Here is a 14,966-nt window from a genome sequence, read left to right as displayed (position 1 = left end):
CCAGCTGTGAAGCAATGCAAGCTGCTGTGGGGCCTTGGGCCTTCTTTTGGAAGTTCTGGGTCTCTCTGACCCAGCTGCAGTTTGTTAGGTAATTTTCAGATTGCAAAGGGCCAGGCCTTTCATATGCAAAAGCCTCTGCGCACAGCTTGGGTGGGGCAGGGTCTCAGGGAATCAACAGGGCGTAGCAAACAGCTATGGCTGATCCTCAGTCCTACCCTAAGAGGCCCCGCGTCTCAATGTCCCGGTAATTGCTGCAAGCACCTCTGAGAAAAAGCCGCCCTCGAGTTTCGCCCGTTGCCAGACAGTCCATTTTCTCCCCGTATGAGTCTGGGTCCCCAGAGACTCGCCCGGGACTGGAGTTCAGAGCAGTCGGGAGCTTGAGACTCCCTCCCGATTGAAAAAGACAACCATGTCCTCAGTTGCCAGCCCTTTCCACGTGCGCCTCCGTACCTCTGAACTATACTTCCGCACCTCCTCTGAGTCTCAGTGTGCTTTTTTCTTTCCTTCTAGTTGTAGAATTTCCACTCAGCCAGCCTTCCTGTGGTTCTGGATGATGTCCGTTTTGTCTTTTAGTTGTATTTTTGAAGTGGTTGTGCGAGGCAGCAATTTCCGGTGTTTACCTATGCCGCCATCTTGGTTTCTCTCCTGTTGTAACCTTTTTGATATTCATTTTCTGAATGGTTCTAGGAAATAATTATGAGCTATAGTTTTATCGTATTATTTCCATATAATATTCTGCTGTCTGGTAGAGAATTTACTCTAAAGCAGGTAGATCACTCTTCTCAGACGATATCCTCTCAGCATCTATGTATATCCATGTGACAAAAGAATTATGTTATAAAATGATCTATACTATGAAGTGGCCCCATGTTTCAAGGGCTGCATTACAGAATGTTCTAAACCGTTTTTTTGGAGTTAGTTGTGCTTTCATCTTTAGATCTGTAAGCTTGGCAACATAATAAATGGCAATATTGAATTGAGCTATCAATATTGATTGGAGTCTTGCTTTTGGGAGGATTATCTGCGGTATTAACAGATAATAATTAGTGAGTGTTTACCTTGTACCAAGCACTATATAAGATCTTTACTTAGTTAGCTCTTTAGATCCTCACCAAAAAAGGGGGATTTTGATTATTATCTTCATTCTCCCAAAATGGAGGACCAGAGGCGAAGCCCAAGATCATATAGCAAATAAGTGGTGAGCAGAGATTCAAACTTAAACACAGTGGGGCTCCAGCGTCCATGCTTAAATCATTATTCTGAAATTCCTGTTGTGTCCCAGTGCTACCATTGTCTCTAAGAGTAGACACTCCTTTTTGTGACAGTAGAGAGAAATCAGAAGAGGAATCATTGTCATAAAGCGAGGCATGATTGTAAATAGCACTGACCGCTGTGCAATGGAGAGGCCTGTGACTCTCTTTGATAACATAACTGAGGATTGCTCTAGTCTAGACAAAAGCCCTCATTTTCAGTGAGTCTGTTATCTCATATTATAAGGGCTTATGTGTAGAGAAATTAAGAAATTGTAGATTCACTGCAATTCCTATCAAAATATCAATGGTGTATTTTACAGAACTAGAACAAATAGTCCAAAAGTTTATATGGAACCACAAAAGACCTTGAGTAGCCCCAGCAATCTTGAGAAAGAAGAACAAAGTTGGGGGATGCTTACTGGATATCAAACTATGTTACAAGGCTATAGTAATCAAAACAGGATGGTACTGGCACAAAAACAGACATATGGAACAATGGAACAGAATAGAGAGCCCAGAAATAAACGCATGCCTATAAGGTCATTTATATTTGACAAAGGAGGCAAGAACATACAATGGGGTAAAGACACCATTTTAATAGCTGGTGTTGGGAAAATTGGACAGGTATATGCAAAAAAATGAAACTAGACCACCTTCTTATACCGTGTACAAGAATAAACTCAAAATACATTAAAAATTTGAATCTAAGACTTGAAACCTAGAACTCCTAGAAGAAAACATAGGCAGTAAAACCTCTGACATTTCTCTTAGCAATACTTGTTTTGATATGTCTTCTCAGACAAGGGAAACAAAATAAAAAAATAAAAAAACGAGACTACATTAAACTAAAAGGGTTTGCACAGCAAAAGAAACCATCAATAAAACAAAAAGGCAACCCATGGAATGGGAGAAAATATTCACCAATGATAGATCTGATATCTAACGTTTATAAAGAATTCATACAACTCAGCACCAAAAAATGAATAATCCCATTAAAAATGGACAAAGGATCTGAATAGACTTCTCCAAAGAGGACATACAAATAGTCAATAACAAAAAGACAACCCATGGAATGGGAGAAAATATTCACCAGTGATAGATCTGATATCTAACGTTTATAAAGAATTCATACAACTCAGCACCAAAAAATGAATAACCCCATTAAAAATGGACAAAGATCTGAATAGACACTTCTCCAAAGAGGAGATACAAATAGTCAATAGACATATGAAAAGATGCTCAAGGTCACTAATCATCAGAGAAATAAAAATTAAATCCACAATGAGATATCATTTCACAGCTGTCAGAATGGCTGTCAGCGATAAGTCAGCAAACAAGTGTTGGCAAGGATGTGGAGAAAGGGGAACCCTCGTGCACTGTTGATAGGAATGCAGATTGGTGCAGTTGCTATGGAAAACAATGTGGAGAGTCCTCAAAAAATTAAAAATGGAACTGTCTTACGACCCAGCAATTCCACTTCTGGGTATATATATATATCCTAAGAATCCTGAAACACCAACCAGAAAGAATATATGCACCTCTGTGTTCATTGCAAGTGTTATTTACAATAACCAAGATATGGAAGCAATCCAAGTTCCCACCAATAGATGAGTGGATAAAAATCTGTGGTACATGTGTAGTATATGATGAAATATTACTCAGCCATAAAAAAGAATGAAATCTTACCATTTGTGATAGCACGGATGAACCTAGGGAGTATTATGCTAAATGAAATAAGTCAGTCAGAGAAAGACAGATACTATATGATTTCACTTATATGTGGAATCTAAAGAATAATATAAACGAACAAACAAAACAGACTCCTAGAAACAGAGAACAGACAAATGGTTGCCAGAGGGGTGGGGCATGGAGGATTGTGTAAAAAAAGTGAAGGTATTAAGGAGTACAAGTTGGTAGTTAGAAATCAGTCATAGGAATGTAAACTATAGCATAGGGAATAGTCAATAATATTGTAATAACTATGTATGGTGCCAGGTGGGCACTGAAATATCAGGAGAAATACTTTGTAAAGTATGTGGTTGTCTAACCACTGTGTTGTACACCTGAGACTGATAAAAAATAATATGAATGTAAACTGTAATTGAAAAATAAAGTTAAAAAAAGTTTTTAAAATGCTTTTTTAGGATATTTCTATAGCACATCTAAATACAATTTGGATTTGGTAGGGCAATACACTTACCAGTCTTCATGATTTGTGATGTCCTTGGGAAAACTGTTTTTTCTTTTTTTTCTTTAGAAAGTGCAGAAGGTTTTCCAAGTTATGACACAGCTTCTGAACAGCTCCATGAGGCAGGATATGATGCTTATATCACAGGACTGTGCTTCATCTCCATGACAAATTACCTAGGTATTCACTGTACATGTTTCTGTCAAACACAATGGTCTAGAGTGGATCTTACCTGTCTACTAGTTCCCTGGGATCCACTCACCCAGTTAGAAATGGGAGGGGATGGAGTCGGAGGAGATTGGGTTGGAGCAGATGGAGAGTACACAGGAAGAACCATTGACTTGTACCTGTGGTATGGTACTTGCTCATATGAGTACTTTTTACCCTTGCTGACCCATACTGTTGATTTAAATATATTTTCGCCTGAATTTTCAGGCTTTGTCTACTTGACTATATATAATATTCTGCTTCTTTTCTTTATTAGGTTCTTTTCTTAGTCCTCCAAAAAATCATGTGTCTGCCAGATCAAAACTCATTGAACCCTTTATCAACAAGTAAGTAATCAGTGGGTCCCAAGGCCCACATTCTCTCGCTGTGGTATAGCCTAGTATCTGGAATGTCAATTAGGGATGATTGGGAGGTGTAGTGCATTATTATTATTATTACTAGAGGCCCGATGCACGAAATTTGTGCAAGGGGCTCAGCCCTCGCAGCCCTGGCTTTGCCTGGAAGGTCGTCCGGAAGGTCTTTCGGCTGTCTGGTCTAATGAGTATATTATGCTTTTATTATTATAGATTACTAGAGGCCTGCTGCATGAAAATTCGTGCACTGGAGGGGATGAATTTGTGCCTGCACCAGTCCTTAGGGGATGTCCTACTGACAGCTTAGGCCCGCTCCCTGTGTGGAGTGGGTCTAAGCCGTAGTCTGGCCTCCCTCTGTGGGAGGTGACCTGGTGGGCTGATCAGGATCAGGGGATGGCGCCACCCCCATCACCCCTCTGTGGCCTCCGCCCGGCCATTCTCTGCGGGATCGGCCCAGCGCCGCCCCCATCATCCCGCTGTGCCCAGACTGGTGGCCTCCCTCTACAGGAGGTGACCAGGCAGGCTCCCCAATTACCCCTCTGCCATGGCTGGTCACCACCGCTCCCCCCTCACACCCCATCGCCGTCCCCTCCCTCTGCCTGCTGGCAAGTGCCTTAGCTGGCCTGGTGCCCCCTGCTCGCTGGCCCCGCCCCCCACTGACTGGTTGTTCTGCCATTTGGTCGATTTGCATATTACAGTTTTATTATATAGGATTATTTTTTGTTAGTCCTCACCTGGGGATATTTTTCCATTGATTTTTAAGAGTCTCATGCTCTACTGACTGAGCTAGCCAGGCGCGGTTCCATTGATATTTATAGAGAGTGGAAGGGAGCGGGGGAGACAGAGAGAGAAACATTGATGTAAGAGAGACACATCGATTGGTTGCCCTTTGCATGCCCCCAACCAGAGCCAGGGATTGAGCCTGAAACTGAGGTACGTGCCCGTGGCCGGAGTTGAACCTGGGACCCTTTAGTCCAGCGGTCGCCAACTTTTTGGACCTCGCGGACCACCAGTAGTCCGTGGACCACGGGTTGGCGACTGCTGCTTTAGTCTATGGGCCAGTGCTCTATCCACTGAGCCAAATTGGCTAGGGCTGTAGTGCATTTTTAGATGAAATGTTTCTCATCTCTGGTGACTGAGATGTTTTTTGAAAATAGAAATTGATCTTTTGGGAAATTATTTATTTATTAATAATATATTTTTATTGATTTCAGAGAGGGAGAGGGAGAGAGAGAACAATGATAAGAAAGAATCATTGATCGGCTGTCTCCTGCACACCACACTGTTTTATTGATTTCAGAGAGGGAGAGGGAGAGAGAGAACAATGATAAGAAAGAATCATTGATCGGCTGTCTCCTGCACGCCCCACACTGGGGATTGAGCCCCCAACCCTGGGCATATTCCCTCACCGGAATCAAACCATGACCTCCTGGTTCATAGGTCTATGCCCAACCACTGAACCACACCGGCTGGGCTAATTTATTAAACATATTAGCTAAAAAAAAAGAAAGGAAAGGAAAGAAAACATTACCAATGATAGTGCATCTCTTCTAAGCCAAAAAACTGGTGGTTTTGTGTTTAGATTACCTATAAGGGAGGCGGTGTGTGTGTGTGTGTGTGTGTGTGTATAGTGAGATCTAACTTACCCCTAACAAACTTTATATGTGAGATTATTATTTACGCTTGTATTGTTATCCGATTAAATATTGTTTCTAAGAAGGTGTTGGTTATACAAATGGCTTTTAAGATAATTTATGGAGCTTTGATTGTCATTATATCCTGAGCCCTCATCTGAATAGTTCCAATGAAGTACAAGCTTGCTCATGTACCTTCATTGTTGGTACAGTGTGATTTAGGGAGAAGTGTAAGTTCAGAACATTCTGAAAGATCTCAAGATTATTACTTCAAAGTGTGGTTTGTGCTTTCTTGGCACCGTTGAGACTAAAGTTATGGATGTACTCCTCCAGCAGGCCACAGTTTGGCTCTGTTCCAGAGCCCTAAACCTTCATCTTTATTCCAGTTCTCTTGGCAGGGTTGGTTCTGGGAGATTCTGGGTGAGCCAGAGAGAACAAGCGATCACCACCATGGGGGAAAATTATTTTGGTATTGGGTTGGTTACATCATTTCCTTACATTTTGTGTAGCACTTTACAATTCTGTCAGTGCTTTATTGGGTAAGAATACTGTCTCCTTAGAATGTCTGTATAAATACTAGTATTACAGTGCTTGTACTTAGGTGACATGATGCAGAGACAGATGTTAATTCCAAACATCTGGATTGCTACAGGTTCAGAATTTGTGTAGTCTCGGAATTTTATCATGCTGTGGCTTCTTATTTTTTAATCTTTGTTCTTTTCTATGGAAGTTCAGAAGTAATTGTGTTTGATTTTCCAGACATCTTTCAAAGTGGACTGGGCAACAGCGTGGTGTATATTAGAAATTAAATTTCTATAAATAGTTGGAAAAATAATTCTGCTAACAATTGAGTCCTTGCCATCTATCTAGATCTTATGGGTATTACAGGGTTTTCTTAGCTCTTAACTCTTATTTTGGGGCAATGCTTAGCTTTTTAAATCTTTGAAAGGGCAGCTTATGTCATACACTATGGAACCTATAGGTGACACTAAATATTGCTTGGATCATGATTATTCCTTACATTTTTATGTGCATGATGTTAAGTTCATAGTTCAACAATATTTTTCAAAATTTTCAACTGGGAGATATTTACTTATTTCCATGAAATCAACTTCTTATAAAATCAGATGATAGATATAAACTGGGTTAGATACAGGAAGCACCTACTTTATCAGTGATCTTTGTGACCAAGATGCACTCAAAGTAAGCTCTGATTAAAAAGCTTAAGTAAGAGTTAATGCATTTCTAGATCAGTTTAATATCCTATATTATAAAACCCTAATATGCAAATCGACTAAATGGTGGAACGACCGGCGGAATGACCGGTCACTATGATGCGTACTGATCACCAGGGGGCAGACGCTCAATGCAGGAGCTGCCCCCTGATGGTCAGTGCACTTGGAGCGCTGCTCAGCCAGAAGCCAGGTTCACAGCTGGCGAGCTCAGTGGTGGTGGTGGAAGCCTCTCCCGCCTCCGCTGCAGGTGGGTGGTATGGAGCGAGGGGTCCGGGACTGCTAGAGCTCTGGACTGCGAGAGGGATGTCTGACTGCCAGCTTAGGCCTGATCCCTCCAGCAGGCGGACATCCCCTGAGTGGTCCCAGAATGCGAGAGGGCACAGGCCGGGCTTAGGAACCAGCTTAGGCCTGATCCCTCCAGCAGGCGGACATCCCGAGTGGTCCCAGAATGCGAGAGGGCACAGGCCGGGCTGAGGAACCCCTCTCCAGTGCACAAATTTTGTGCACCAGGTCTCTAGTTGCTAATAATCTGCAAGACCATTGCTCAAAAGAATTGGATGGTAAACACATAGCTTCACTTTAAATCAGGACATGTTTCTATTCAGATTTTTTTTTCTAAAACCTAGATACAAAGTATCTGAAAATTCTTGCCTAATTTGAATTTTTTGCTTTATTTCCCCCATCTATAAAGGAATACTTTCTTCATCTTTGAAGGAAAATAAAATTGCAGAGGTTTTTGAAATGAAAAATAAGAACTGGTTTTTAAAAAATATATATTTTTATTGATATCACAGAGGAAGGGAGAGGGAGAGAGAGCTAGAAACATCAATGATGATAGAATATCATTGATTGGCTGCCTTCTGCACACCCCACACTGGGGATCCAGCCCACACCAGGGCATGTGCCCTGACTGGGAATTGAACCGCGACCTCCTGGTTCATAGGTCAATGCTCAATCACTGAGCCATGCACTGGGCAGAACTGTTTTTATTATTCTGTATTGGAATAGCTTGGTCAAGTACAGTCAAGCATTCTTAACTCATTTAGAAAGTAGGAAAAGTAGTTGCTTCTTTTGACATCATTCTGTGTTAATATTGACCTCATTCTTACTTACATGCAGGTTTGATTTATTACATTTTTTCAAGATTACCCTTAAAAAATATGCAACAATTGTCATAAACATTATATTAAGTGGTTGATTTTATAAAAATTAGTTACTTTTCTGAGGGTTTATATATTTTGGCATCAGGCTTTTCTCAGTGTACCTCATCCAAATATGCATAGTCCTGACATAAATTTGGAAGGACATTAAACTGCTCACGTATGCAAATAATCTGTTCCTCTGTTTTTACATTTAAAAAGTAAACCCAAAGGGGAAGTAACTCGACCTATTTCCACATTATCCTAAATTGGCATTTGACCGCAATAGGTATCTCTTTGGGAGCTTCATTAAGTCAGCTATTGAGAAATCCCAAGATACCTGGTGGTTGAGCAGTATGCAGAGACTGAATGTAATATAAGATGTATTCTGTACTGTATTTATCTACAGAATGTTCCAGGAGAGTTTTGTATTGTATCATTTTGTCTCTTTCATGGTCTAGGTACCTCCCATATTTCTGCTTAGTTTGTTAGACTGAGAATGAAAGTCATAAGAGAGCTGAGCGATGGAAATCATGATCAGACCACTGCTAATGACAGGTTGTGTGGAATGCGCTCTTCGTGTAAGTTGTAGGCTCTCTGGTCAGGAAATGATTTACGTTCTTTTATAATCTTGGTCAGTTTTAATCAATGAATAAAAGCCAGAACTAGAGAAGATCCTTTGGTTAAATCCTTTTAAGCTTGGAAGAGCTAAAGATACTCTTTGCTTTTACTTTTATTGCACAATAGAAAGCACAAAATCAGACTTTTGCCTTATGTTTTTTAACAGTCATCTGTTCCTGGAAGACCCCTTGAACTCTCTTATGGATAACCTTTTCAAAGGTTTTTTGGGAAGGTTATTTTCCATTTACCTCAGTTCTTAGAAAGAGAAGGGAAATGACTAAGTCTCTAATTTTGGCTATTCTCTATGAGTAATAGAATTAAAAAGAAAGAATTGCGTGCAATTTACTATACATACAGGATGGCCACCTTGTCCTTGAGACCAGTGTTCTGAATCTGAATAGGATGCCTCTAGAAACCAAGGTCTTTCTGGGATGACCCTACCATATGTTCTTTCTAAGCTGCAGATGAGGAGAGAAACCATTAGAAAGGATGCTGTGCTCTTGGACAAATTGTTTCCTCCTTTGTAAAATGGGGATGACACTGTTCACCTCCCACAGAGATTATAAAGTTTGTATGAGATGCAAAAGAACTTTGATAGTTCTTACTGTTTTACTATATATTGTTTTCCTTTCTTGACATATAAGAGAATTTAACATATTAGGAGATTTAAAAAAGTAGATGCAGTAGTGGGATGTGTTTTGTTTTTTTGTTCAGTGATACAGAAGAAAATACGTTATCACGTGGATATAAAATGGGAATACAGTGGCAGCAGATGTGGCATTCACTTTTGCTTGTACCTACTGTTTAGTGTTTGCTTATGAAAAAAATCAGATGATGAAGTGAGTCAGATTGGTATATAGTGGAAGCAAGTTTGCTTTGATTTGGAGCATTTTAAAGTTTTGTTATTAAAATGAATACAACAATTTATCGAGGGTAGTATAGGTGTATATAACTGCCATAAGTGTATAGAAAGGAGGAACCATTATGGTGCCTAAGATAAAGCACACCAATGTTTTGCCCTGTTTTCTCCATGGAAAGCAATCATGTTGGCAGCAAGTTGTTTTTGACATGTGCATATGCTTCATATTTAACATCAGAGAGATTTTAAACTGAAGGATTATAGGAAAACAAAAAACTGAAGATCAGGGCTGTATAGTCATTCCTCAATATCCGAGGGGGATTGGTTCTAGGATCCCCTGCAGTTACCAAAATCCACAATGCTCAAGTCTTCTATATAAAAACTAGAAGCCTGGTGCACGAAAATTCATGCACTCGGGGGATCCTTCAGCCCAGCCTGTGCCCTCTGGCAGTCCGGGACCCCTCGGGGGATGTCCGACTAACAGCTTAGGCCCGCTCCCAAGCTGTTAGTTGGACATCCTTAGCGCTTCTGCGGTGCACATCATAGCGACCAGTTGTTCCCTGTAGTTCCACAGTTAGGGTCAATTTGCATGTCACACTTTTATTATATAGGATGGTGTAGTATTTACGTATAATCTGTGCATATTCTCCCATATACTTTGTCATCTCTAGATTACTTATGATATCTAATACAATGCTATTTAAATAGTTGTTATATTGTATTGTTTAGGGAATAATGACAAGAAAAAAAATCTGTACAGTAGGCCTGACCACATAGTACATGTCAGCAACAACATAATGTTAAGAAAATTTTTTTTCTATTTGTGATTGGTTGAATCCACAGAAGGCCAACTGCACCTCCTTTCTCCCCAGCCCTTTCACTGATAGTGGACTGAACAACTCTTACTTGTCCCATTTACTAGCAACTTGCCATTCATGTTTCACTGCATGGTATGCCAGGTCACATGCCAGTCGGTAGCAGGTTGTCAGTAGGCCATGTGTCTGGAAGAGCAGACTGCTTGTCTCTCAGGAGGGTGCCTGATCACTTGGAAGGTGGCTCTCACTGAATCTTCTCTTGTGCTGCCTGCCCTTCCTCAGAGGAACAAGAGGACGAGGCTAAACTGTTCTGATTCCCAGTGTTTCTGTTGTTTTTTAGCATCCTGGGTGATGGACTGAATGTGTTTTTACTGATATACTGTTTAGGTCAGGTATCTGAACAATTAGGTCCATAGTTTTAAGTGTTACAGTAACCCTCCCCATATGCCCAGCACACACATGGGACTTCCAACTCCAAATGTAGGCATGAGCTGTAGCACAGTTTGCACATTTTCTTAAGAGATAATGCTGGAATCTTTGAAAGATTTCTTTTTCTCTCAGCCTGAGCAGTAATTATAATAGATGTTGACTTTGACCACTAGATTGTGTTAGGCTGATTTCCTCTGACATTTTATAATCTTATTTTTAGGCCCTGCAGAAGTTGCCTCTGTATAACACTTAATTTAACATTTTTATTTGATGTAATTTGATATGGTTCATTTGATGGAGACTGTTCAAATGAGCTGCTGGTTTTCTCTTTTGTTTCCCCTTTCTTCCCCCTCCCTCTTGTTTCTAGTGGTGTATCTCTGTTTAAGAGAGGACAAGAATTGGCTTCAGGACAAATGTCGGGTAATGCTCTATTTGTCAAAACATCAAGTTGACTGGATTGAAAATTGTATGCTCCCTGCTGAGTGAATTTAAAATAACTGATGGCACAGTAACTCCCTGCTAGCCAGTGGTTGCCCTTTGATTTTACACAAGAGCTTTAGTAAGCAAAATAAATGAGCTTATTTTGTGAGAGATGTCTGCATGCTTCCTACCTTAGATGATGAAATTAGTTTTTTATAGCACATAAATATGTATAATGATGAACCCTTGCATACAAGGTTCTTATGAAGTGCTTTTACTGCTGTGCCCTGAAGGAAATACCAAGACCATTTGCAAGTACAGTGGAGCTGACAGTCATTAAAGGTTTCAATTTTCTTTTGGAAGGCTTGGGACTTGGGGTGAACTACAAATTAATTCACTGCTTCAATTGTGTTGAGATTAGATTTTCTACAACATTTCTGTATCCCAGTATAGTGTTATGAGAGGAGTGCAATTTTCCTTGGAAATCTTTTTTTTTTTTTTAGATAGAAGCTTTTTAGGAAGAAAAGTATAGTCTTGAAGAAAGCAGATGAACAAATGCAAATTGTTACTCATTGAATGAAATACTGAGTTGCTAGGAGGAAGAATGAAGAGTTTAGGAGCATGCGGTTTCTCCTTTTTTGCTAAGGAAAGAGACCAGAACAAACACTGTTTTTCTTAATTATGACATGTTTTAACATTAGAAGTCCTTCTAGATCATTCAGGCCTGTGTGTATGTGTACAAATCTGACATTACATAAAATAAGTCCCTATATTCAGATACCTCTATGTCTCGCTCAACCCTCATACGAACCTATTTGCTAGTTTTCCTGATGGTGGTCATGGTGTGTGTGGGCAGGTGTGACTGGAAAGCCTGATGCTCAGGTAGCCCAGATAGCAGCTCTTCCTATGCTACAAATATGGGAAGTTTGTCCTTTTGATCTGTGACAACATAGCTCTCTTCAGTGCCTGTTCTCATTGCCTTGAAAATTCAGTCTACTTAAAGCTCCTTCTCTTGTATCTAGGTTCTGCTCATCACATGAAGCCATAATTTAATCAGCCCCAAAGCATTACAAAAGTTGTTTCTGAGATCTTTACTTATATCTCGAGCTCATGCTTCATTTTTATACACTAGGGCCGTGGTCGGCAAACTGCGGCTCGCAAGCCACATGCGGCTCTTTGGCCCCTTGAGTATGGCTCTTCCACAAAATACCACGTGCGGACGCGCACGTACAGTGCGATTGAAACTTCGTGGCCCATGCACAGAAGTCGGCATTTTGTGGAGGAGCCAGTATTTTGTGGAAGAGCCACACTCAAGGGGCCAAAGAGCCGCCTGTGGCTCGCGAGCCGCAGTTTGCTGACCACTGCACTAGGGGGTTGGATTTGGGTAGTGATTCAGGACTAAAACCTGACTTGTCCCTAGATGCTCCTGCACATGGAGGTTTTGGACATTGTTCAGGTTAAATGCCAAATGTGAGTGGGGTACCTCTCCCACATAGCATTGGAAAGCATGCTGCTGCAAGAGCAAAATTAAATATTTTCTTTTATTTCTGAATAGAATCATGGATTTTTTCCATAGATTTGGTAATGCAGAATTTTAAAGAACTTTAATGATCTTTTCAGTTCCCTGAGATCTGAGCCTCTTAGACATAGTATTCCTGAATCACCATCAGGAATTTTTGCATGCATTTTTGAATATCAGTTTTGTGGTTTTTGTTTTCTTGAGCTCAGCTGCATAAAATGGGTTAATACTGGCATTGTTTTGCAATCTGATTTTATTCGTGGACATCCAGGGAGTGGTTCAGATAAGCTGGTGATCTTGTGTACTTCTTAAAACAGCCTAATGTGTTTTGTGGTTGCCAGAATCTGTGTCTGAAACTTGTTGGTAAGGTTGGAGAATTTTGATAAATTTTAGAGGTGTCTGATGCTTTGTTTGCCAGTCTTCAGTGCTGCATTATTGGCTCAAGTTTAATGTTGGAGGTGTTCATTTGTGGCCAATTTACAGAAACAGGTTGGACTTTTGCCAGTGAGTTGCCAAGAAAGTAGTATAAGTAGTCTTTTATTCTTTCTTCTTAAAAATGAGAAAAATAGCTGTCAGAACAGTAACTTCCCCCAATTTACTTCTTTTTTTTTTTTTTTTGTTTTATAAATATATTTTTTTTATTGCTTAAATTATTACAAAGAGTATTACATGTTTCTCCTTTTTTTCCCCCGCCCTTGACAATCCCCTGGCCTCCCCTACCCCCCAGTGTCTGTGTCCATTGGTTATGCTTATATGCATGCATACAAGTCCTTTGGTTGATCTCTTACCCCACCCTCACCCCCCCACCCTCCCCGGCCTTCCTGCTGTAGTTTGACAGTCTGTTCGAGGCAACTCTGCCTCTGTATCTATTATTGTTCAAAAGTTTGTAATGGTCTCTATTATCCATGAATGAGTGAGATCATGTGGTATTTTTCCTTCATTGACTGGCTTATTTCACTTAGCATAATGCTCTCCAGTTCCATCCATGCTGTTGCAAATGGTAAGAGTTCCTTCTTTTTTACAGCAGCATAGTATTCCATCGTGTAGATGTACCACAGTTTTCTAATCCATTCATCTACTGATGGGCACTTAGGCTGTTTCCAAATCTTAGCTATGGTGAATTGTGCTGCTATGAACATAGGGGTGCATATACCAATTTACTTCTTGCATAGAACCTAGTTTCTTGCTATAGTTGACCTGGTTTCAGGAAGTAGTAGAAGCCTTATATTATTTCTTCCTGGACTTTGAGGTAGTCCTTGGTATATGTTTTAATAGTTTTGTGTTTTTCTAAGCCAAAAACATTTAATATAAAAAAATCATTAACACTAATACTTTTTTTTGAGAAGTTGGCCCAAATCACCCAGGCATTAATGACAATTAACCATACAACCTTGAACATACTCTTTTCTTATTAACTAGTGATTCTCAATCCTCAGAGTTTCTGAGGCAATAGGATTAAGTGTGGTCCAGGAATTTGCATTTCTATCAAGTTCCCAGGTGATGTCGCTGTTGATTTTCTGGGGAACCACATTTGGATAAGGGCTCAAGGTTCTAAGGGCTCAAGGCCCCTATGAAGTTTTATATCTGAAATGAAATTCTTTTGTGAATAGTGAGCTTTCTTACACAGTCAAGGTCACAGTATCATACTTCCTTGGTCGGAAAAGAATGTTAGCAGATGACTTTCTGTGAGTGCCATTCAGCTTATGAGCAACAGAGGTGATTCTGGAGATAAAGGTGTTGAACATAGCCTACACTGTGTAGCCTATTAAGAGGCTGAGCTCAAGTTACCCTGTCTGCTTTATCCTTGGATCTTTTCAGACATGTTTGAAAGCCGAGATAAACAGCATCACCAGATGTATAATCATAGAATGTTTAAAAAAACTGACAAATGCCAAAAGGGCTAAAATTTGTTTTATGGCAGCGGTTCTCAACCTGTGGGTCTCGACCCTTTTGGCGGTTGAACGACCCTTTCACAGGAGTCGCCTAAGACCATCCTGCATATCAGATATTTACATTACGATTCATAACAGTAGCAACATTACCGTTATGAAATAGCAACGAAAATAATTTTATGGTTGGGTCACAACATGAGGAACTGTATTTAAAGGGCCAGAAGGTTGAGAACCACTGTTTTATGGCATCTGGAATGTCAACTTGAGTTATACAGTTTATTAGGATAAAATTCTGATATAAATTTGGCTGTTGTATCAAATGGGAATTTTAATTTTAGTCTTTGACAGAGTCGGTGTCAGTCCTTTAGAGAAGAAGTGCTA

The 14,966-nt window shown here is 40.2% G+C and overlaps 1 protein-coding gene across 2 annotated transcripts in view; it reads left to right on the top strand.

Annotated features, from left to right (window-relative positions):
- The window catches only part of PARN (poly(A)-specific ribonuclease), a 161,607-nt gene that overhangs the window by 40,065 nt on the left and 106,576 nt on the right, over positions 1-14,966 (top strand). For both annotated transcript variants that reach the window (XM_005871979.2, XM_005871978.2), the window contains 2 exons: positions 3,511-3,621; positions 3,926-3,995. In XM_005871979.2, coding sequence (XP_005872041.1) covers positions 3,511-3,621; positions 3,926-3,995 — 181 coding nt within the window. The remainder of the gene's footprint in view (positions 1-3,510; positions 3,622-3,925; positions 3,996-14,966) is intronic.

This window comes from Myotis brandtii, unplaced genomic scaffold (assembly GCF_000412655.1).
Source record: "Myotis brandtii unplaced genomic scaffold, ASM41265v1 scaffold363, whole genome shotgun sequence".
Taxonomy (NCBI): Eukaryota; Metazoa; Chordata; class Mammalia; order Chiroptera; family Vespertilionidae; genus Myotis; species Myotis brandtii.
This window is presented reverse-complemented; position numbering and strand designations above follow the sequence as displayed.